We start from the raw sequence: 22,411 nt of genomic DNA on the forward strand, positions 1-22,411 counted from the left end.
AATTCTTCAATAAATTAAACTCCCATTTTATCTAAATCTTGTTACATAAGCGGGTATATGTTATTCGGATAGTTTTATTCCGAATAATTTCGCGAAAATAAATTTCCAATTTAAGGATACACTTTAACGGAGATCGATGCTATCCTTATCTCGTCACTCGATACGCGTGCGAATATATTATTGGAAAAAAGAGTATTTTGTCCGGTTTGATCGTTAATACAATTCAAAAAAGCATCGTCATCGTCCCAAGATGGCACAAACGAGCGATCTCGGTGAAGCAACGCCCTTAAACGTTAGGATCATTGAAAACGACGTTTTGCGTTATCGTGGGAACGGGTGGACGTCGAATGGACGAGCTATTCATCGTTCCTGGAGAACCGTAATCGCTACAGATGATGGTTATTAATATCTTGGCTGGATAACTCGAACTGCACGATCGACGATCGTATCGCCACGGTTATGGATTATGATTTAGAAATCATAAGCCGTTCCGCCACGGGATCACGCGTATAAAGGAACTGTTGGATGAAACAATAAAAGAATTTTCGATTCGATGTTGGAAGCAACGCGACTTCGAATAACTCTGAATTCATTCACAAAAAATAGGATAATTCTGTTGAAAGGAAGATAATTGGAGATAAAAGATTAACAAGAATCCTCGCTTCAATCCGTCGAATGATTAATTTTAAATTTAACGTAGCGCGAACAAGGAGAATAATTTGAATGGAAGCACGACACCGATATCTTTTCATCGAACACCGCGGATAGAGATCGGATAAGGAGCCAGGGAGATCGATATTGCAACCGACTGACGATTCGTTGGACGATAACGTTTTAACGTAATAATTAATAAAGAACAAGAACGATCGAACCATTTCGCAGTGGGTGTATGCATCGAACGGAACGATGTTGAACATCGTGTAACGATTGTGAATTGTGCTCGCTCCGGGATAACCGGGTCGCTCCTTTATCTCTCGTATCTTTGTTATCTCGCCGATGAATATCGCATATACGGCGACGAAAGATCAACGTTCTCGAGTGCACGGCCGCGGGCCAATCGATTTCAATGATACAACCGTCTATTTTTAACGCTCTGCGCGTCAGCCCGCTTGATCGAACTGCGTCAAAACATTACGCGATATTTCGCTCCGAATTTGGCACACAGTTTCTAGAGAAATTCTAAAATAAAGCTTAAAAATTCAAAGGTATCGAAATAAGATTGGAGAATATAAACAAAGAAATAATTTTTTTCTCCTACTTTTATATATACATGAAGAAGGAGGAAGATTGTGGCATCGCAAAAAATCGTCGAAGCTTAAAAATTTAAAGATATCGAAATAAGATTGGGGAATATAAACAAAGAAATAATTTTTTTCTCCTACTTTTATATATACATGAAGAAGGAGAAAGGCATTGCAGAAAATCGTCGAAGTTTAAAAATTCAAAGATATCGAAATAAGATTGGGGAATATAAAGAGATAAAGAATTTTTTCTTCTACTTTTATATATGCATGAAGAAGGAGAAAGGTTGTGGCATCATAGAAAATCATCGAAGCTTAAAAATTCAAAGATATCGAAATAAGATTGGGAAATATAAAGAGATAAAGGATTTTTTCTTCTACTTTTATATATCCATGAAGATGAAGGAAAGTTGTGACATCGCAGAAAATCGTCGAAGGTTAAAAAAAGATATCGAAATAAGATTGGGGAATATAAAGAGATAAAGGATTTTTTCCTTCTACTTTTATATATGCATATGAAGATGGAGGAAGGTTGTGTGGCATCGCAGAAAATCGTCGAAGGTGGTTCGTAGTCGATTTCACGGAGCCGGAAGAACCGGCTCCAAGAAGCGGAGCCAGGAATGAAATCATTAATCGTCCTTTCGAGCAATATATTATTTACGAATTTCTATTCATCATCATTCTTAATGTATTATGCCCGCTCCGCTAACCATCTGCCCACTTTAAACTGCGAAATGGTTCTCGCGATTGGGATCGTCCCCCTCCCCTCCCACGTATAAACAAATATCCGCTTGCCATCCGCGATGAAATTGGCAGCGAAGACACAATTAAGATCTTCTTTCTACGCTGCGTTGTACTAACTTTACTTTTCCAAAATAATTCTTTTATCAATCATCGAGAATATTTCGACTAATCTCTTCTTATCTTCAGCTAATGGGTAAATTGACGATAAGACAAAATGGATTTTTATCAGCCCGTTAAATTCAAATTAACTAAGCTAAGGCTTAATAATTTACTCGATTATTAATCTCGGGAAGGAAGATTTCACAGCATCGATTGCGACGAGAAATGAATTGAACGCGATTCGCGACGATAAAAAATTGGAACGAGAATCCCTCGTGAAGATTATCTCGTGGGTTGTAAAACGAAATCTTCCGGAGATGCGTGGTGAAATCGGCGCGTTTACACGTGTATCCGGCCAAGTTTTAAAAGTTTTAAAGGAACGGCCACGTTTTATCGAATCTTTATCGGCTGCGGCTGATCAGTCCGGGACAAAATGGAGGGAAACGAACAGAAGCGAGACCAACGGAACCGCGCCTTAATGGAAACGAAGTAACGACCCGTGGAAACGTAAACGCAGTCACGTAGCAGCGGGTAACGATCGACCGCAGTGACCAATCAATGGTCATTATTTATGGTTATGGGTACGATCACGACTGACTTTTCGTACGATTCTACGGGCCCCGCGTATTACACACACCTTAACGAGTTGGCGTGTAAAAATGTGAGCGGCCGCGATCGCGTGGAACAAAATCGGCGCCGATCCGTCTCTCTCTCTCTCTCTCTTTTTCTTTACCTGTTGTCCCACGGTTTCTATCAAACCGTCCCGTTATTACTATTCTCTACCTTGGACGACAATTCTCCGGTAGATTCGTGCCACGAGGATTTATGTTAGCAACAACATTCGCGCAATCGAATCGGAATACTTTATGTACGTAATGCTTTAGAATCTTGTTGGAATTCTTGCAACGAGAGAGGAAGGGAATCGTTTTCGTTATTATTTTTCATCATTGGTGTTTAAGAGGAAACGCGATCGAAACGCAATGGCGGAATCCGACTCGTTGGCGAACCCGATGGAACGGGGCGAAACGCGGCCAATCGTAAATCATTATCGTCCGTTCCGTTAATTGACGTTAGGGCCGATAGGAGGTACGCGATAAATGCCCCCGTCCGTTCCCTTTTCCCTCCCGTTTTATCGGGAGAAACGAAGCGACTCGGGCACGCGAGAAACGGATAATTGATTATTATTAATGAAATGCTTGTCCACGATCATGCTTTTTTAACCGTGTGTGTTTTTTCTTTTTTTGTTCTCAGGACGAAGTAAGTAAGAACGAGCCACGACGGTTTAGAGGACGTACGTGTAACGCTCGGCCTCTCTATAGGCGGGACTCTATTATGACGAAAACGGCACCCGGACGAACGTGAGCTTTTCCGAAGCCATTAATGTTCACGCTTGTTTCTGCAACCTTGGAACAACTGTTAATAACTTTTCACGATCCATCGATCATTCTCGATTCGCGCCCATTAATTTTATTATCCTTTCAAACTTGTTGCGGCGAAAAGAGAAGAAGAAAAATTGCATTGCGCGCAACACTCTCGGACAAAGATATATATTTATATATATAAAATATCGAAAATAGTTTATAAGTTTCTACGAGTTCGGTAAGAAATTTATTTTTTCAATTAACGTAGCACAATAATTTTCGACAGATTACGTGCACGATTTCTTTCATGTTCGTTTTCAGACAATCATCCCTTAAATCTTGCAATTTTCTGTTTTTCCAACCACCCTGTATGTATATATATACACGCACAGTGATCGCAATATAAGATCTATACGCAAGATGTATAGTTAATTTACCGGCCGGTAATTGAACCAACTTTTTTCCACCGCGTAATATTCCTCGCTCGCGGCAAAAAGTAGCCGACATGAAAATCACGGCCGGGACAGGTGGCCATCAATGGAGAGGCGAAGAGATCTTAATTCCCCGAATGACGTTTCGCTCGCCGCGTTTCCCGCACGTTTCCGCGAATAAACACTCGTCGAGTCGCGGTGTGAAAACTGACGAGCGACGAAAATTACCACGTAAATTACTCCTCTTCCCCGGATAAAACGTATCTCGATCGGACGTATCTCCGAGATAACCGAGACTCCGCGAATGCTCGCCGTTTCTCTCGAATAATCGGGAATGGCCGCGAGAGGAGAAGGCCGTGTCGACACACTTAGCCTCGTTTGTCCCGAGTAATGGCCGTGGTCATAATTCAAACGCGACGACGAGAGCCTCGACCGAGGCTTGTGGCCCGAGAATCGTTTCTTCCGACGTGACGATTGGATTAGATTCGCGGAAACGAAGAATCCTTTCGAAAGATCGAGAGCCGAAAATTCGTTTCTTGAACGAAGAGAATTGTTCGAACAGTTTTCGAAAAAGTTTTCGAAGGATCTCGAAATAAGGAGGATCGTAAATTTGGTGTTACTCGATAGAATTATTCCTCTTATATTTCTTTCTTCCCTTCGAGAATTATACAAAGACGAAGCGAAAAATATCGTATCCTTGTTGACATCGTGCCATACATAGCTCGTGAACACGCGGAAGAATCATTGAATTGGAAGGAAAAAAAAGAAATCAATCGTTCCCTCTCTCGATCTTATCCCATTCAAGAGAAAAAGGAGAAACGATATTCATAGGAACGAGTTATCCGCTCGAAAATTCCTTTGCGTGCGCGCAGATCAATTCTATCAGATTTCCCACGTGAACCGCGCCACGATATTTCCCTCGGTGCATACACGGAACTCCCCCCGTGGCGATCGTCTTTAATTGCGCGTTTAATTTCTCTCCGCACGAAGGGAGGCAAACGAAGGCTAATATTTTAATACGCAACGGATAATCCATTCCTACGTTTTCTCTTCGTTAGCTTGGCGATTTAATCTAATCGATGGAAAATCGGGCAAACCTCTCATCTTCCGCATCCTTCCTTTCACGATCGCGCTCTTCCTCGTTACGATTCTTTTTCTGTTTTCCATTTTAACACACGATGGAGCATGGATTCAGACCGATACACGAGCTTCAGAGACCGCGTAGAGGAATGTAGATACGTCGATGACCGTCGTTTCCTTCGTTTAACGGCGATTCACGAGGCGATCGTTGGAGAGAAAAAAGATCGGTGACGGGTGGATAGTTTCATTAACGGTGATTTAAAGGAGAAACGGGGAGGCTGACCGGTAATTAAAAACAATAATGAAACCGTGGACGCGACGATCGTTAATTAGAATTGATAATTGCGAGCGGGGATCGCGACACGTCGCGGGACAACGCGAAGGCTGGCCGGTATTGAGAAACTGTTCCTGTAAGCCGGTCTTGTATAGTCCCGCGATAAATTTTCCGACCTCTTAATTGATTTCTGTTATAGGCAGAGCAACAGCGCTACCACGTGGTATTTAAAACCACGTTCGATTGCGATACGAGCTTGTCCCCCCCCTCCGAGGTAGGAGAATTTCCTCCCTGATCGCCGAGGAATGATTTAATTTCGATTCGATTCGAATGTACATTCGTATTCCAAGATACGTTTGATTTTAACCGACAAGCGACTACGATCTTTTTATCCAATTTCGCCGATGCGCGAGTTTCTCTGAGATCTCTGGGAAAATTTGGAAAAGGAGTATAAAATCTATCGTTTTACAAAAGAAAAGAAAGAAGAAATTTCTCTCATCATCGATAGAACTTTTTTTCTCCGCGTAAAACACCTGCACTGTCACAAACGGAGGAAAAAGAAGAAAAAATTGCCTTTCCAGAGATATCGCGGTTTCTCAAGACGATACACGATGCCAGCCACCTGTCCCACTTCTGTCCTGGCTGGTACAACAGCTCTCGGTTGTTCCAGGGTATCGTTTAATGAATTCTTACCGTCCCAGCCCATCTCGCGTCCGTCGATCTCGCTGGAAGACGTAATTAAAAGGAACGTGACGCGCAAGTTTAGTGGCGCTTTAAGACCCGGCTCGGATCATTGCACGTATCCGCGATTCATAGCAGTGTGTACGACTCACTTCGCGCGGCCCCCGTCGATCGCCGCTCGATCGCGATCCGCAGGCTATTCACGGCGATCGTGCCACTCGATCGTGTCCAACTTACGATCGTAATTATCGAGTTGGAGCTTTATGGGGCCCGGTGCGCGCCGCTGGAATTCCAAGTCGCGAGCTTTCCCTCCCTCCCTCCCTCCCTCCGGATGGAAATGGAGAAAATTGCCCTTCGAATACGAAATCGGGGAACGGACGATACGCAACGGCGTATCGAGGATAGTCATAGATTGCTTTCCATTCACCTTGGGAAAACTTGCGGCGGGGAAAAAGTTCTGTCCACATAGGTTCACGCCGCTCTCCGCGGGGTTTTGCAAGAACGATCGATAAATTTATGAGGACTCGTTCCTCTTACGCTCGCTTCTAGGAATTCGCCGTGAACGATCTCCTTTCTTGGCGCGATTATTTCCCCCAACGATCTGACACTCCGCAACGTTTCCAACACGTTCGATCATGGAACCAACTCTGGACAGGGGCTAGAAATCAGAGACTTGGGCGTTCCCGAGCATCCTCTTTTTTCGGACGAATCGTGGAGAAAAAAAACGCGGCGGAAGAACGATACATCGAGACAACGCGGCGAGAGAGGGAAGAATCTATCAGTTTTTACCCGCCTTCCTCTTGGAGAGGAGGATGATTTCGCTAAATCTAAACCCCGTGGTTATCGATGCGAAACGAATCATTTCTGCGTCCTCTCCCCCTTTTTCCACCAATCTCCGGAATCCCATCCCATTGACAATCCAACAACGATCGCGTTCGAACCAATTCGAAGCGTAGGCCGAGCCCCCCCTCCTCTCCTCTCCTCTCCTCTTCTGTTGGACTGGCTCTCGCCGGCCCGATACCGGTGCAATTAAAAGCAACGTGACCGGTGAGCCAAGCAGCAAAACTGAAAGACGAAGAGAACGATCCAAAGGTTTCTACGATTCGTTACGCAAAGGTACGCCGGTTCGGGGGAAACGGTGTTTGAGCAAAGAGACGGCGAGGCGAGGCGAGGCGAGGCGCACAAAGAGGCGTATTATCGGCTGGCTGTCGCGTTAGACGAGGATCGCGTTAGACGAAAACGACGAAGCCGTCCTTCGAACAACAAAACGTTCCTCCACTCGTCGAGCCGAGTCGGACGACACAGGGGCAATGATGAAGCGGTTTAATTGTTCCCCGAGTTCCAGTTTTTCCGTCAATCGAATTACATCGGTAAAATCATCCCGACGACCGAGTTCGGAATGAACAGTTGGAGACGACGCTTTCCCTCCACTCCGGATGCATAAAAACTAACACGCCATTGTTCTCCCTCTTCTCCTCTATATACATGCATACGCGTTTCGATGTTGTTTGCCTTTGCTCGATCAACGATTCAATTATCTTTCCCTTCGCAACGCCCGATTCGTTTCGATCACGCGCTCTTCCTACGACCGGATCATCCTCCCAATCGTTACCGTTCCTACGGTAAGCGTGGAGAAACGGTGGGACGACAGAAAGTGACGAGAGAACTGACAATGACTCGCGGCGTTAATCAAGGGAGAAAGCGTTGGAGGAGAGAAGCGAGGTCGCGTTCGTAGCTGACGTCTAACTCAACGTCGAGGATAGGAAAGGGGAGAGGAAATTAGTGTTCGTTCGTGGCCGCGCGTCCCCGTGGTATGCGAGGTACTTTGAAGGGATGTACTCGCTCTCGAGAGAGGGGGCGTCTTAGCGTTATTGGTTTTACCCCCTCGAGACGAGAAGGAGGAGGAGGAGATGGTGGTTGTTCCTTAAATGGAAACGGCGAGAGAAGTGGGCTTCCTGAATACCTCTTTCCTGCCACCGAGAACGAGACTACTTCGCTTAAGTAATTAGACTGCCGACCGTTCGTTACCTCGCTCATTTCAGAACGAGAAACTGGCTCAGACCTGTCGCTCTCTTCGATCTTTCGCTTCGACCAATTTTTGTATACGCGGATAAAAAAAAGCTTTTCACTAAAGAGAGAGAGAGAGTTCATCTTCTGTCGTTTCGAAAAAGGATTAATTATAGGAAAAGTAATGATCTTCGCGCTAGAATATCTATTAATAGCATTATTCTTAGTAGGATTCGTGGAGATTTGTATAAAATAGGAAAGGGTTATAGTTATAATTCTTTCTTTCAGTTGGCGCGATCAAGGAGAACAGTAGCGTTTACACGAAATTGAAAAAACTCTCGCGTCGTATACACGTAGTTTTTTTCGCGTGGAACAATCACTCGTTCCGCGTGATTATCATCCCAGATTGCATCTCCTCGCCCCGCCCATACCAATAATAAAAGTCCTCGCTTTCCCGTGTGTATACGCGCGCGGGCAAGGTGTATAATCATTACGATATTTACGACGAGTTATTAACGTCGAATGGAAGCGTATTCTCGTATTGCCCGTTTGACGTTCGATGATCACGCCTATCCAATCGCCGTTTTGTTCCATTGTCTTCGCAGCTTCCGATCGATAAATCGCCGATTCGAAGATGAGAGAAATTTTTTACGGGAAAAGAAAGGATTCGACGACTTTTATCCCATTCACGTACCGTTAATCGGCGAGACGAAAACGAGGAGGAATAATTAGCACACACGTGAAAAAATAATTTGTTGCCTCTTACCGAGATACCGATTAATATTTCGAGCCGTAACAACACGTCGTAGCGAGAGTCTGGAGTACAACAACAATAAGGCGTTTGATTTACGATCGTGTTGTCTCTGTTAACTGCGCATGACCAGTGAGTGGAGAGTACCGTGAAAGAACTTCTAGCGACTCTTGGCCGAGGAGGAGCGGAAGGGAGAGACGCGAGGGGAAATCGTGCGGAGAAAATATTCGTGGACCAACTATATTCCACTCGTCTCGCGCGGACATTTATTTGGCACGGTGAAAAAGGCCTCCTCCCTTGAACGAACCTCTCTTATTATGGCAGCAGTTGTACACGAATGGGAAAAGCAGTTAATACCGACTAGACAATAAAAGTTGTCGTAAAGTTTGTCACTAAGCGCGCGCCCATCGTGCCGCCGGTTCGTTAATTCCTCAGATTTATTGGCGCGTAAACTTGTTGAATCAATGTTCTTCGCGGCCACGGAGGACCATTATGAGTCGTTACGTAAGAATAATTTTTTTATAACTTTATGTACCTTCTACGAGGAAGAAGTTTCGCCCGAAGCAAGTTTAGAAAGGGTTTAGAAGGATACGGTAGTTGGACGCAACGCCTCTAACGGAAACTTTTCAACTTTTGACGAGACGATATACACAGTCGCTCGAGATATCTATCTGTTTGGGGATAATTGAATATCTCTCGAACGCGATTCCTCTCTTTCCATTCCTTTTTTCTCTTCGAAATACAAAGGAACAGTTTCGAACGTTTGAGAATTGTATCAATTTCCAATCGTTCTCGGAAGCAATGATATAATTCTTTCCATAACGCATTCTCAAACAAAATATTCGTAAACTCGAGTTAAATTAATAATCTTCTGATCCGCGACAATACCGTAATTCGCCCGATATTTCGACAGATATCAGCTGACAATAGGATCGTACCGTGTTGCAGGTCCGCGGACGAGAAGGGTGAAGAGGTCGGATGGCCGTGGCAATGGCGGCACCCCGGAGGAGAAACGTCCGAGGACGGCATTTAGCGGGGAGCAACTGGCCAGGCTGAAGAGGGAGTTCGCGGAGAATCGATACCTGACGGAGCGGAGGAGGCAGCAGCTCTCGAGGGATCTGGGCCTGAACGAGGCGCAAATCAAGATCTGGTTTCAGAACAAGAGGGCGAAGATCAAGAAGGCGAGCGGGCAGAAGAATCCGCTCGCCCTTCAGCTGATGGCCCAGGGTCTTTACAATCATTCGACGGTTCCGTTGACGAAGGAGGAGGAGGAACAAGCGGCGGAACTTCAAGCGAAATGACGACAATAGGATCGATCGAATGATTGAGTTTAGGGATAGATATATATATAGAGAGAGAGAGAAACTCTTCGTTGATTCGTGATCTCGTGAGAGGGGATGGAACTTTTGATCGGACCGATGAAAACGTGAAATAAGAAAATAAGAATAAGAAAACCGGAGAGATTTCCAAGGGGTGAAACGAAAGGGGTGAGAGAATGAATGTTAGTCTTAGATAATTTAATAGGTTCCTCCTGTACATTTCTTTCTTTTTTTTTTTTGCGAAGGATCATCGTTGATTGTCCGTGACTCCAAAGAGATCGACATTCGTTTTTTTCGTTTCATTGAGATTGAGCGATAAATTCTTTCTTTCGGGCCGATTTTTCAGAAATCTTATTTTTTCTTTTATACACGATGAATAATATATAATTCTTATTTATCAATCATAAATTATATTGAATCATTCGAAACGACAATTTTCGGATTAATGCGAAATAACTTTCGAGAAGAATTTCTGAATTTAACGTATATAATTCAATCTGACACTTTCAATATTCTCGGAAACTGAAGGATTAATAAAGATCGATTCGTTTCTCTTTTCTACGCGCGAAGGATGCACGATTCGAATGGAAAAATTCAACTGATCGAACGTTCAAATTTTGTCTTCTAGAGCTTCCCTTTTAAGATGAGATTCTCGAGAGGGAGAATCCGCGAGCAGACGAGTTACCGGTTTCGAATGATGGTGATCGTGCTCACGGTGATCGCAACGATAACTATCATTCAACGCGAATCATTCGATGGCGAGGGAGGAGGAATCAGCGCGCACGTTCCTATGAAACGAGTAAAAAAAAAAAAAAGGAAAATTCGTATTTAAAAAGTGAGCGATGAACAACGCGGACGGAAGAATCGCCGCCGTTCGCGCGTCGCGATTACACGTGAATCGCTTAAGTCACGGTGAAATGGGTTGTACAGTGCCATTTGTACAGTTTTCTCGCGAACAATAGATCGAAGAAAAAAAATAAACGAGACAGTCGACAGTTCTTTGATAAAAGAACCAGTATTTCGAGGCAGAGAAAAATCTTCGCTATGAATGCGTGACAAGAGTGTTTGTGAGAGAGAGAGAGAGAGAGAGGGAGAGAGAGAAAGGAAGCGCGCGAAGTTAGTTTCGTTCCGTTAATTTATTGTAAAAATGTAAGATATTCGTACAATTGCGATGTGCAATAGAAGACGTTATACATACGAAGTATATGTACGAAGAGAAGAAAAATAGAGACGACTTATGTATAGGTATATATATATATATATATATAAATAAAAGATTGATAAATCGTCGTGTAAATAAAATCGCAAAACTTAGCGAGAACGTCATCTCGATAGACTGTTTAAAAATAACTTAGTTATTTATTTACCTATGCTAATACGGAAGGCTCGATACAATATCGGGCGCTTATACCTTGTAAGAATTATTTAAAGATCAAATTAAATATTCCCACTATCATGAGCCACGTATCGACGTGTTTACTATGTTCTATCTTTAATATCCATCCTGCTCCTTTGGACCAGATAATTCGTCGCCTATTAGCATTAGTTCGTCCACCGGGATAAATCTTTTTCAAACATTCGCGCAAAGACACCGACGATGCTGCACTCTGATAAACGGTCGATTAAATAATTACGCGATACGCGAAGTAATTAACGCGGTTCCGTTCTTCGAACCCAACCGCGAGATACGATACTTTTTTCTTTTCTTTTTTACTTTCTTTCCTTTGAAATAAAATTTGAACTCACTCGAGATATATACACTGAAACTTGGAAACTTTAATTGTAAACGTGCAACAAGTCCGTTCAATCGAGAGATCGACAATAATTTATCGATTACTTTAAATCTCTATCAACAAGACATATAATCTCACCGTATGCTCATCTGCAAAATATTCAAGATACCCAATCATTCCGTTAAATTTCGAGTAATAAAAAGAAGGAAAAGAAAGGAAAGAGTAAAGCAGCGCAACAATTGAAACGATTAAAAGGAGGGACGAGATGATCGCGATCTCGGGAGCATTAACGCGGCCTGCTATCGATCGATAGCCGTGAAAGCGGTACTAGACGCGTGCTAATTAACACCGGGAAGGGAATCAATCGAGGCAGATGTTTATCGAAATCCATCGGCGCGGCCAAGTGGCGGGGGAGAGGCGGCGGGGGGGAGGGAAGGACAGTGGCGAGAGGCGATCGGTGTCGGGATAAAAGGTTTCGGGGCGGGTCGATTCGCATTCAGCATTTGGCGCATGCTTCCACCCCCGAGCCCGTATTTCAGGCCCGTGCAAACCCCGTGAAAAGCCCCTCCTGCCGGCGTGATATCGATTGATTTACAGTCGAAAGGTGGCCATCGCTGATATCAAACCAGCCACGCCTACGTTTATATACCTACGTGGATGTATACGCGCGCGTGTGCGTGCGCGTTGCACGGTGAGCGGTGTCGGTTGACGCACTTTATACATCATTTAACGTTTCGCCAACGTTATTTCAATCCCTCCCTCCACTTATTTCGCACGAACATCTCGCACGAATCGAAATGGTTGCGAAGGTGAATAATTTGCGCCGTTCGTGTCGAATTCGGTAGAAAAAAAAAAAAATTGGAAATTTCTTTGAAAAGAGGTTGATCGATTTGAAAGAGAAAACGTCGCCTTTGTTACGGGGGTAGAAGGGAGTGGAAAGATGGAAGATAGAGTTGGCGGGAATAAATAATTTGACGGTGGAAACCGGTGTCCCCCGATTTTTCTCTTTCGACAACGGATGGCTCGGCCCCCGAAGATCGGCCGAAGGGGCCGGATGCGGATTTTGGAGAAGGATACCTGGTAAGTAATAGACGACATTAGAGTACAAGCTACGTTGGGATCCTCGCGATGAGTAATAAGGGGCGATTAGTTTTTATTTTACAAAAGCTGCTGTTTCGGGGACGGACGGAAGTCGGTTACCTGGACCGAGATCCCCGCGATATTTCATTCCCTTCCGAAATCGACGCCATTGATTCCTTTCGACACTATTTAAATTCCGAAAAAGAAAAAGAAAAAAAAATCATTTCACTCGCTCGTCGTTTGTTATCATCGAACGCTGGCTTGTGAATAAAAAAACGCGATAAGAGAATTGGCGCGAAATCTTATCCTTCGCATACTGCATACTAAAAAAAGAAATAAGGACGTTCGTAATGTGATTCGGTGGAAAGTGATGGAAATAGCCGCCGTTCCTCGGCTTCGAAACACATTGTCGATTAATCGGGGGATCGGGGAGGGCGGAGAGTCGCGGGGACCGATACGTCCCTGTCAGATTAGAATCGCGCCACTTGACAGACTCGCGCTTCTGTCCGTCCAGAATGCGTAGCCGGGGGATCCGGGTGGAGATTGGCTGCTCGGGTCAAGAGCCTTGCGTACAAACGATTCTTCGTTCTCCTCCTTTGTCCCGGAATCTTTACAAATGAGATACAAGCGGGGAGAAAAGTGAGGAAGGCGCGTGAGAAGGGAGCGCAAACATTAACCCTGTCGACCGACCCTGTGTTCGACATTCCTGACCAACCGTGCGCTTTTTTTTCCCCCCCTTAACAGAGGACAAGGAACCAGCTCGAAATTATGCATCCGGATCGTAACAACGATGATTCGTTAATGTATACGCTTTGGAACAGCCGATGGAACGGACTAGATATCGATCGATATTATCGATTTCGGAACGTGGATGATGCGCGTTTAAACGTATGCGACACGAATAATCGGTGGGATCGTTTCCGTTTTCAGTTGGGGCAGATCTGATCCCCCCGTTGACGACACGATGCTTCGTTTCGTCACCCGTTTTCTTTATGCATGCGACAAGCTGCATGTTACCTGGCTCCGTTTCGAGAAGAAAACGGCATACAAATTCGCCGGGGGGGGGGGAGATTGTCGGTCCAGCGTCTGTTTACATACGAGGTCAACTCGGTGGAACGAGGTGATCCAGAGGCGGGTTGTTCTATCTCGGTTGTTCTATCTCGCGCCATAAATCGAGGGGAAATCGCGCGGGTTGGTTCCATGGAGCTCAATAAAGTAACGCGGAAGGGAATTATTGAGCTCGCTAATCAGCCGTAAATAACGCTAGGTTAGAATTCTGCGTGCGGTTTGCGCGCCACGAACGATAAGCACCGATGGAGAGGAAAAGAAAAAAAAAGTGAAAATAGTTTATAGATAAGGGGGACGCTCGCTATCAATCGACGTTGCACTTACCGCGCTTGCATACCTCTCGTCGCGTTCTTGGCGTACCATCGATATATATATATATATATATATATATATATATATATATATATATATCCGGACTCTTTACTCTTTCGCCCGATCGTATCTCAACCAAGTGATTTTTCACGACGTTCTACCTCGCTCGTTCTGCCGTTTCCTTTTGTCCCTCCTTTGTCCCTCCCTCCCCTTTTCGCGTCAGTGTTTCACGTTCATGGCCGTTCCTTTTGCTTTTATCCCCCGTGAAAGTTCCCGTTTCGATTTTACAACGATCTTTCTCTCGATCATACTTCAATTCCTTTCTTTCTCTTTGCGCGTGCAATTTCAATTTATATATACTTTTAATCTCGTACAACTCGAAAATTGTTCTGGAAACGATCGGATAGGCCCGATGATCAGGTATGGAGGATTAAGAGGAGGATAATAATTCGTGGCGACCGTGAGAGATCGGTAGAGCGAGATCTTCAAGGATGATCGTCGTTAGTGAACGGGGCATTAGTCGTACGGTAGCCGATGCCGATGGATACGCTCCACCGTCAGTGGGGAGCCAACGTGGAAAGCCAGCGTCGGGAGATCTGATGGTGACGGGTATTAAAATTAATGGTCAGCCGTGTACGCTGACGTGTCACCTTATACCTCCATGCGTCATTTTGATTGACCAATAAATTATCTCGTGGAAGGTCTCGCGCGTGCTTGGCCATCGCTGTTCTCGCGGTTCTTTGCTTGTTCGAGTAAAAGTTCTGACCGTTGTGCAATTTGTTGCCCGTTTCACGCGGTGAAACGAAGGCATACTTGTACGAGCGCGAGGATTCGATAACAATCTATCCATAGAAATTTCGAACGAACGCCATCTTCTCGGTACGAGGAGATGGGTGAGGAAAAGAAAAAAAAAACGTGAAAAATCTATAATTACACGAAGAATATAAACAACAAAGGAAAAAAAGAATGAGAACGAATCGTCGAAATTTCCATCTCGAAACGTAGCGATATAAATTGCATGCAAAATACCCCGAATCGAGCACATTCGAACATCAAATCACATAGGCAAGAGGATCGTGTAGATAAACGATCGATTGGTTGGTTCTCTGGATCGAAACGTGGGCCAGACGGAGGGGCCGACTTGCGACACAGGGAACAATAACGAACCCTCCGTCTCGCGAATTTCCCCGAAACAGGTTGAAACGGGCTTTAATGGCTCAATCCGCGTGTTCCGGCAACTCGATGTGTGGGCCACCGGGTCGATGGTCCCCTCTGAAATTTTCTTCTGCTCCCGGTCCCCATGGAAGGCGCGTTACCGGCCACCGATGGGACAAAACTCGAGCGCCCTTCCCTTCAGTTTTTAGTCGCGCCACAGGCCAAATGACCGGGACGCGGCACTCTCATGCATGAATGCAACGTCAGCTGCCATCCCGGGATATGGCGAACTCTTCATTAACCGTGCAAAGGGTTACGGGGAGAACGAAAAGTGGTCGTGGAACGATTGAACGCCCGATCTTTTAATATCTATTACCCGGCTGTAAATCTGAATTTTTAATTGGCACGCAACGAACGCGAATATACGGGTGACGGAAGCAGATGTATCGGAGAGATGCGAGAGTAAGAAATGTTGCTCGATAAACCTTCCCTTCTCCTCCAACCGAGCGATTTGAATTTCAATTATGTACCATGGATACATATCGGGGGGATACACGGATGGAGACGCACAGTTGTTGGTATCGATTTAACGATTTCCGAGAAACTGGTTGGAGGAAGAATCAAGGTGACAACGCGAGGCGACGTTTTCGTATTTCGTCCAAGGAAGGATTTCCTCCGTAAGAAATCGGGTCCAATTTATTCCGAACCGTCGTTACCATCGATCGACACGATCGATTCAGTGTGAATAGAAGAACGGCGGTAAGACGATCCCGGGACTGTCGACGATCCCCCCCGATTCGGTGACTTTAACGAAAATTAAGTGAGATAGGTCCGGACGGGCCGATGCTTTTTGACAGCGGCCCAACTCTCCGCGGGAATCATAGGATCGCTCGACCGATATTTAGTTTCCTAGTGTCATGTCCACCTTTACGCGTCCGCGCCTCCGGACAAGACCGAACTCCAAACATGTCTGCCCGTGGACACTCTCGCGCGTCACAGCTCTATTCGACGATCGGAACCAGTTTTAAAAGCTAAGACACGCCGAGTTTTATGGATTATAAAGAGGTCGGCCGGGAGAAATTATGGCGGGAGGAGTCGTTTTTTGTTTCCAAGAATCTCGATTTCCTTCCAAGTATCGTGTCTCTCTCTCTCTCTCGTCCACTTTGAAATTGGAGTTGATCTTTGTAAATCGGCCTAATTAAAATTCAGTCTCCCCCGGTTAATACGTAGAATCGAAGTGTACTTACAACCCAGTACTATATAAGAATAATCCAATTTTTTTCTAACTAATCTGATTTATAAAGACTCCATTCAAAATTCAATATCGAAGAAATCTAGAAAGAGGAGCACGATCAAAGTATCGCAAAATTGCTTCAATTTTCGAAACGATCTAAAATTTCTCGAAAAAAGGAAAAGAAAAGAAGAAGAAGATTGGTGCTTTTTGAAAAGCTTTTCCTTCGAGATCGAGCGAAAAAGATTGCAAGACCGAACTAAACTAACCGATTGTACTAACGAAGATTGGCCAACTACTCGTGATCTTGATGGAAATCTGGTTGCGCAAAAATTCGCGTCAGATGGAGAAGCGACGAGGAACGAGGAGGAATTCCCGAATTCGTGGTAGCCTATAGGTGGATGAGTCACCACCTTCGGGATCAGGCGAAGAAGGTAAAGAGCCGCGGCGAGCACGAGAGGAGAAACAAGAGAAAAACGAACACGAGAGAAGCTGAAGAGAACCTCCAAGTGGTGGGGACATCGTGGTAGAGTGGTGGTACCGGGTGGAAAGAGTGGAAAGGGAGAGGTGGGATTCGAACCCCGGGACCACACACGACGCTCCACGCGTCTGCGACTCGGTTACATTGCTTAATTGTAAACGGCCCAGTGGTTCTCATGATCGAACTCTTTCCTCTGTTTACATTTCAACTGTTTCTCCGATTATTTGATCGCAAAGAAAATGGAATTTTTAATTTCTTCTCAACCTACGTGTGCTACGTTTTTTTCTTTTCGAAACGTTCAATAATTTTCACTGGATTGGAATTTTATATTAAAAGAAATCATAATTTATGAATATTAAAAGGGAGGAAGATAAATCTTATTATCGATGAGCATAATGACATTCGATTAATGAAGAAATTTTAATTGATCGAGGAGAGAGAAAAAAAATGACATGTCAATGTCGATACACCGTGTTTATTAATTGATATCAGGAGGCAGGTGTTTATGAAGATTTTAATCATATTTGGTCGGAAAGAATTCGAGGAGAGAACGTCAAAAATATATATTGGGGACAATGATTACGAACAAGAGTTCAGAAGTCTGATTTCTTATCTGCGACATCGTTAATGCCATCGATTGTTCCCTTGCGGCGGTTCCAACTAATTAAAACCAGAATCTCATCGAGCTTCCTCGCTCTCCTCTTTTACCTCGTGGCTTCCGCCGCTCGTGTTGTGACCTCTCCCTTTCCTCTACTTTTCGGCATTCCTCAAACGTTATCCCATCTTTCTTTCTTGGATGTCTAGTGTTCGCTTAATAGGCTTACATAACGCTACCGAAAAAGGTCTCGACAACAAGATTGATTTTGCTTTAATACTTGCACGGAATCGAGTATTTATCTAACAACAGCTAACGTATCGTTTAAACGATTTAAATAATAATATTTGTATATATATCGAATAAAATTATTTCAATATAGGTTACGACGATAAACGGATTAAATTTTTGTTAACGTAATCTTTGAAAACGGTGCTAAAATACGAGGCATAATTTTGAATATATATGTAAAATGTTTTTGTAAATGGGAAAGAAAGAACAAACGACGAAGAGAACTTCTTTAAATCCTTATGCTTTCGTAATATCATTAACCTGAGATAGCTTTCAAATCCTGTCCAAGGATCCAGTTAACGACTCTCAAGTGACTTTTGACTTTTTTTTATTAAACGTTCGAAACATTTAGGCATAAAAAACATTAGATAGATACGATATTTTATTCGATTCTTAAAGTCGAAATCAAATTGAAGATGTAAGAAAAATGTCATTATGGAATCCATGACGACATTTATAATGATATAAATGTAGTAAAAGATTTACTTCTATAGTTGAACTATTATTGATATATAAATACGTATATATATTTTATCTTTGAATTAAATGTGTTACGTTTGATGGAAGCAAAAAATAATTCGGTAAATTATTCATTATTCGTTTCTTTAATACTAGCGTCACGAGGTTATGTCGAAAATTTATCGTAAAAAATCATTTGCTCGTGAAACTCTTACCTGTATGATTGATGTGATCGTAGATTTTGACGAATTACTTGCGTATCAAGCACCAAAACTTGGAACAACTTTCTTGATTCACAATAACTAATTAACCGATTAAAGTTTCGAACTCGTTAAACACTTCCGCACAATAAATTTCCACCATGTTTGCTGATTAATATTCTGCGCATCCTTCTGCGCAATTAGAACCTCAACTTCGCGCCTAAAATGCGCGGCTAGTTGCGTCGTCTATAGATGTCGCGTTAATTTCACATAGTAAACATACGCCTTTACGATTCTGCGCATACTTCCGCGCATTCTTGTGCGCAATTAGGACAATAAGTTAATATTCTACGCATTCTTTTGCGCATGAAGAAGCACGAATTCGCGCCTAAAATGCGGTCTAGTCGTGACGTGTGCAAACATCGGTGTGTTCATTTACATATTTTGAATTATTTCATATTTATTATCAATATACTTATAGTTATAGATTTATATTTGTGCTTATTATTGTTATATATATATATTATATACTATATATCTCCTCAATCGAATGATACGAAGCATATTGTATCGCATTCGATAAGTGGAGCAATCGGAGCATGGGAAAAAATTGTGTAACGAGCAAGTTCGGTGAAAGTGTAAAGACGAGCTGTTAAATCGAGGAAAACTACAATCTGAAGGCCAACACTACCCATGGATTATGGATTCGTCATGCAGCCAACGGTGAGTACTGTTTTATAACCTACTGTTTACTGTTTACAATTTTCTTGACGACTTTACGAGGTAAATACCCGTCGAAGGGGTCAGAAAACGAAGGTAGTAAATATGGCCGTGCGTGCATTTTCACGTACTTTCGGTGTAATTATAGCAACATTTCGCTTTCGTTTTTAACTCTTCGCAAGTTTACGATGGCTTACGGTGTGGAATTTCGAAAAATATTCAATATTGTACGGTCGATTGAACAATTTCCTCTCATATCGTGACATATTTGATACATATACTATACGAACAAATTTCTATCATATTATCTTTTCGTTTCTACCTTCGATTTCTTTGTAAAAAATTTCTAATCGTATGCTGTGCTTGTTTCTGATCGTATAATAATCATTTATTTATCGATATTTCCTCGCGATAATATTCGAATAGTCGAATTTTGAAGTGGTTTATCATTTTTAAGAGCATATAGACATTGTGTAGACATTATTTGCAATAAATTTCCCAGAATGCCTTGCGATTTAGAAGTTCTATACATATAGATATACGCGTGTAGGCATTAGTTGCAATAAATTTCCCAGAGTGCCTTGCGACTTAGAAGTTCTATATATATATAGGTATATATATGTGTGTAGGCATTAGTTGCAATAAATTTCCCATAGTGCCTTGCGATTTAGAAGTTCTATACATATAGATATATATACGTGTAGATATTAGCAATAAATTTCCCAGAGTGCCTTGCGATTTAAAAGTTCTATATATGTATAGATATAAATATATAGATAAATATATATATATATATATATATATATATATTTACATCACAATGCTATTATACCTTTTATTATATCATATATCATTATAGTATGTTATTAAATATATAAATAACATATTTATAATGATAATTACAGATCTTTAATTACATTAAGAAAAAATAATGAATTATTATATCTTTCCTTCTAAAAATTTAAAAATAGGAATAATTCGAGCAGATAGTTTAGATTAAATTTCATTAAAAACATTTCTTTTTCCAATTAAAATAAAATTCTCAATACTTTCGCAGTTTTATCCTCGTATCAAACACGATTCAAATCGACGTAAATTCCTTTGTTGTCATTGCTATGATCCTAACATCGTATGACATCATCCAAACACTCGCACTGTAGCATAATCCACAATGCTCTCTATGTATGTACCTACGTATCCCCATAAACCTAAACTATCTCTAACAAGATCACTCTGATCCAGGTTGGGTGAAACGAGAGACGTAGGCGCCGGCGCCCTGGTCGTCAGGTTTCGTCGACGTAGATTCGTCGGGTGTGGGATCGACGAGGGCGTATCGAGGCCGGCGCGGTCTTGATATCAGCCAGGGCGAATGTCTTCGGGGTGGCTAGTAGGTCGCGTGTGACGGGAGGGCCACCCATGTAGCCGTTGTTCGCTCGCATCTATCATGGAGCCACCTTCTTTTCTCGGCAGCTTAAGCCCCAATAAAAGCCCCCGGTTCGGCCTGTGTCTCCGGATCGAGCAAAAAATCGGCCATTACCTCGCGATTTCTCGACCGGAGCCCCCCGATGGATCCAAGTTACTCGGGGACCTATCCGTTTCGATTCGTCCGCCGCGATTCATTCGCCTCTCTCCTAATATTTGGCCGACGATTTTTCTTCTAGCGTTTATCGTGCTTCCCGTTCTTCCGCGTCCCTCAAAGCGTTTTTCTTCAAAATCCTATCGCGTTTGGCTGGAATGAATCCTCGATTTCAATCCCAACTCGACATTACGTGCGTATCTAGTTTTTTGTGATTTAAATCTCGGATGGGTCGTTAGACGTCTATTTAAAAGGATAATATAGTATATATATTGCCAGTTTTAGCAATGATGAAAACGAGATACCCGTTTAACGACGGCACTAATAGAGCAAAAGATAATCGTTACCGAGTAGCAATAAAAAAAAAGAGGTACACGCGAGTCTTGTCCTTGGAGAGTTAATCGTTCGTGCACAGAAGATTCGTAATTACCCGCGTATTACGTATGGGGACTCAAGGTAAACTGACGTTACATACGGTTTCGTACGGTTTCTCGTACGGCCGGCTTTGAGACCACGATCCCCCTCGAGATCGCGGATTAACGATGCACGCTAATCGCGGGCAGGTGTTTCCATCGTGGATACTTAGAAGTCCAATGCATACCGCGGATCGCTTCGAAAAAGGAATCGTCGCGCTTTTTGCCCTCGTGGTGATCGTTACACTGGCGATATCGTTTCCGTTGGTGTCGAGATCGAACGGTAGCATCGGGGTTAATTAGCGCGATTCGCGGCACACACGAACGAGATCGCGCACACACGCACGCACAAACACACGTACACACGGTCGAGTGGAGGAGAACACTCGTTAACCCAGATTTTCCCGATATACTATATATAGAATGTCCCCGTGAAATGATTATTTCGATCGAGAATTGCGAGTTCACGCTTCGATTTCTCGCCGACGATGGCTTTCATCCGATCGCTTTCTTTTCACGACGAGACGAATAGATCGTCGCGTATCTTTTTATCTTTGAAATTGAAACGGTTCGAAGTACATCGCTTTTCTTCTTCGATCATTTACGAAACTCTTTCGCTCGAATCGTCATCGAAACATCATTGCTACCGTGCAATGCAATATCATTGGCAGAGATTAAGCCATAACGCGTAGGAGAGAAACACGATCAAACAATTGAGAGCTTACCGTACCTTCGCTATTATCCATCATTGTACTCCGATAATCTCCGATTCGGAATTCAATCAGAGGCAAAATTACTCGAAATGAAAGATACTCGATAGAGAACGAGCCCCTTTCCCCGATCTATCATCCTCGATCGATCAAACCTCGGAGATTCGCAAATCCTCCTCCAACCATTCTCTAGTCAACAATCGTAACAACGTGTTCCACAAGTTGCATCGAGGCTTGGCATCCCGAATGCATCCCTCTGAACGTTGGTGGATTGGCGATTGCGATCTATCGATACCGGTAATCGATTCCACATAGTAGCCTGTATCTGGGCCCCGTAGTTGCGCGCCGGATCGTCCTATCGTCCGTTCATCGCTTAATTATTACGGGCGTGCACATAAT

At 43.3% G+C, this 22,411-nt stretch overlaps 1 protein-coding gene across 2 annotated transcripts in view; it reads left to right on the forward strand.

Annotated features, from left to right (window-relative positions):
• LOC100577365 (homeobox protein invected) overlaps positions 1-11,455 on the forward strand; it is a 64,923-nt gene extending 53,468 nt beyond the window's left edge. The window contains exons 2-3 of one of the 2 annotated variants that reach the window (XM_006571083.3): positions 3,336-3,341; positions 9,600-11,455. In XM_006571083.3, the coding sequence (XP_006571146.2) occupies positions 3,336-3,341; positions 9,600-9,970 (377 nt within the window). In that variant the 3' untranslated portion in view covers positions 9,971-11,455. The remainder of the gene's footprint in view (positions 1-3,335; positions 3,342-9,599) is intronic. The other variant, XM_003251642.4, reaches the window with a different exon arrangement.
• Positions 11,456-22,411: the final 10,956 nt, after the last annotated feature.

Source organism: Apis mellifera, linkage group LG1 (assembly GCF_003254395.2).
Source record: "Apis mellifera strain DH4 linkage group LG1, Amel_HAv3.1, whole genome shotgun sequence".
Taxonomy (NCBI): Eukaryota; Metazoa; Arthropoda; class Insecta; order Hymenoptera; family Apidae; genus Apis; species Apis mellifera.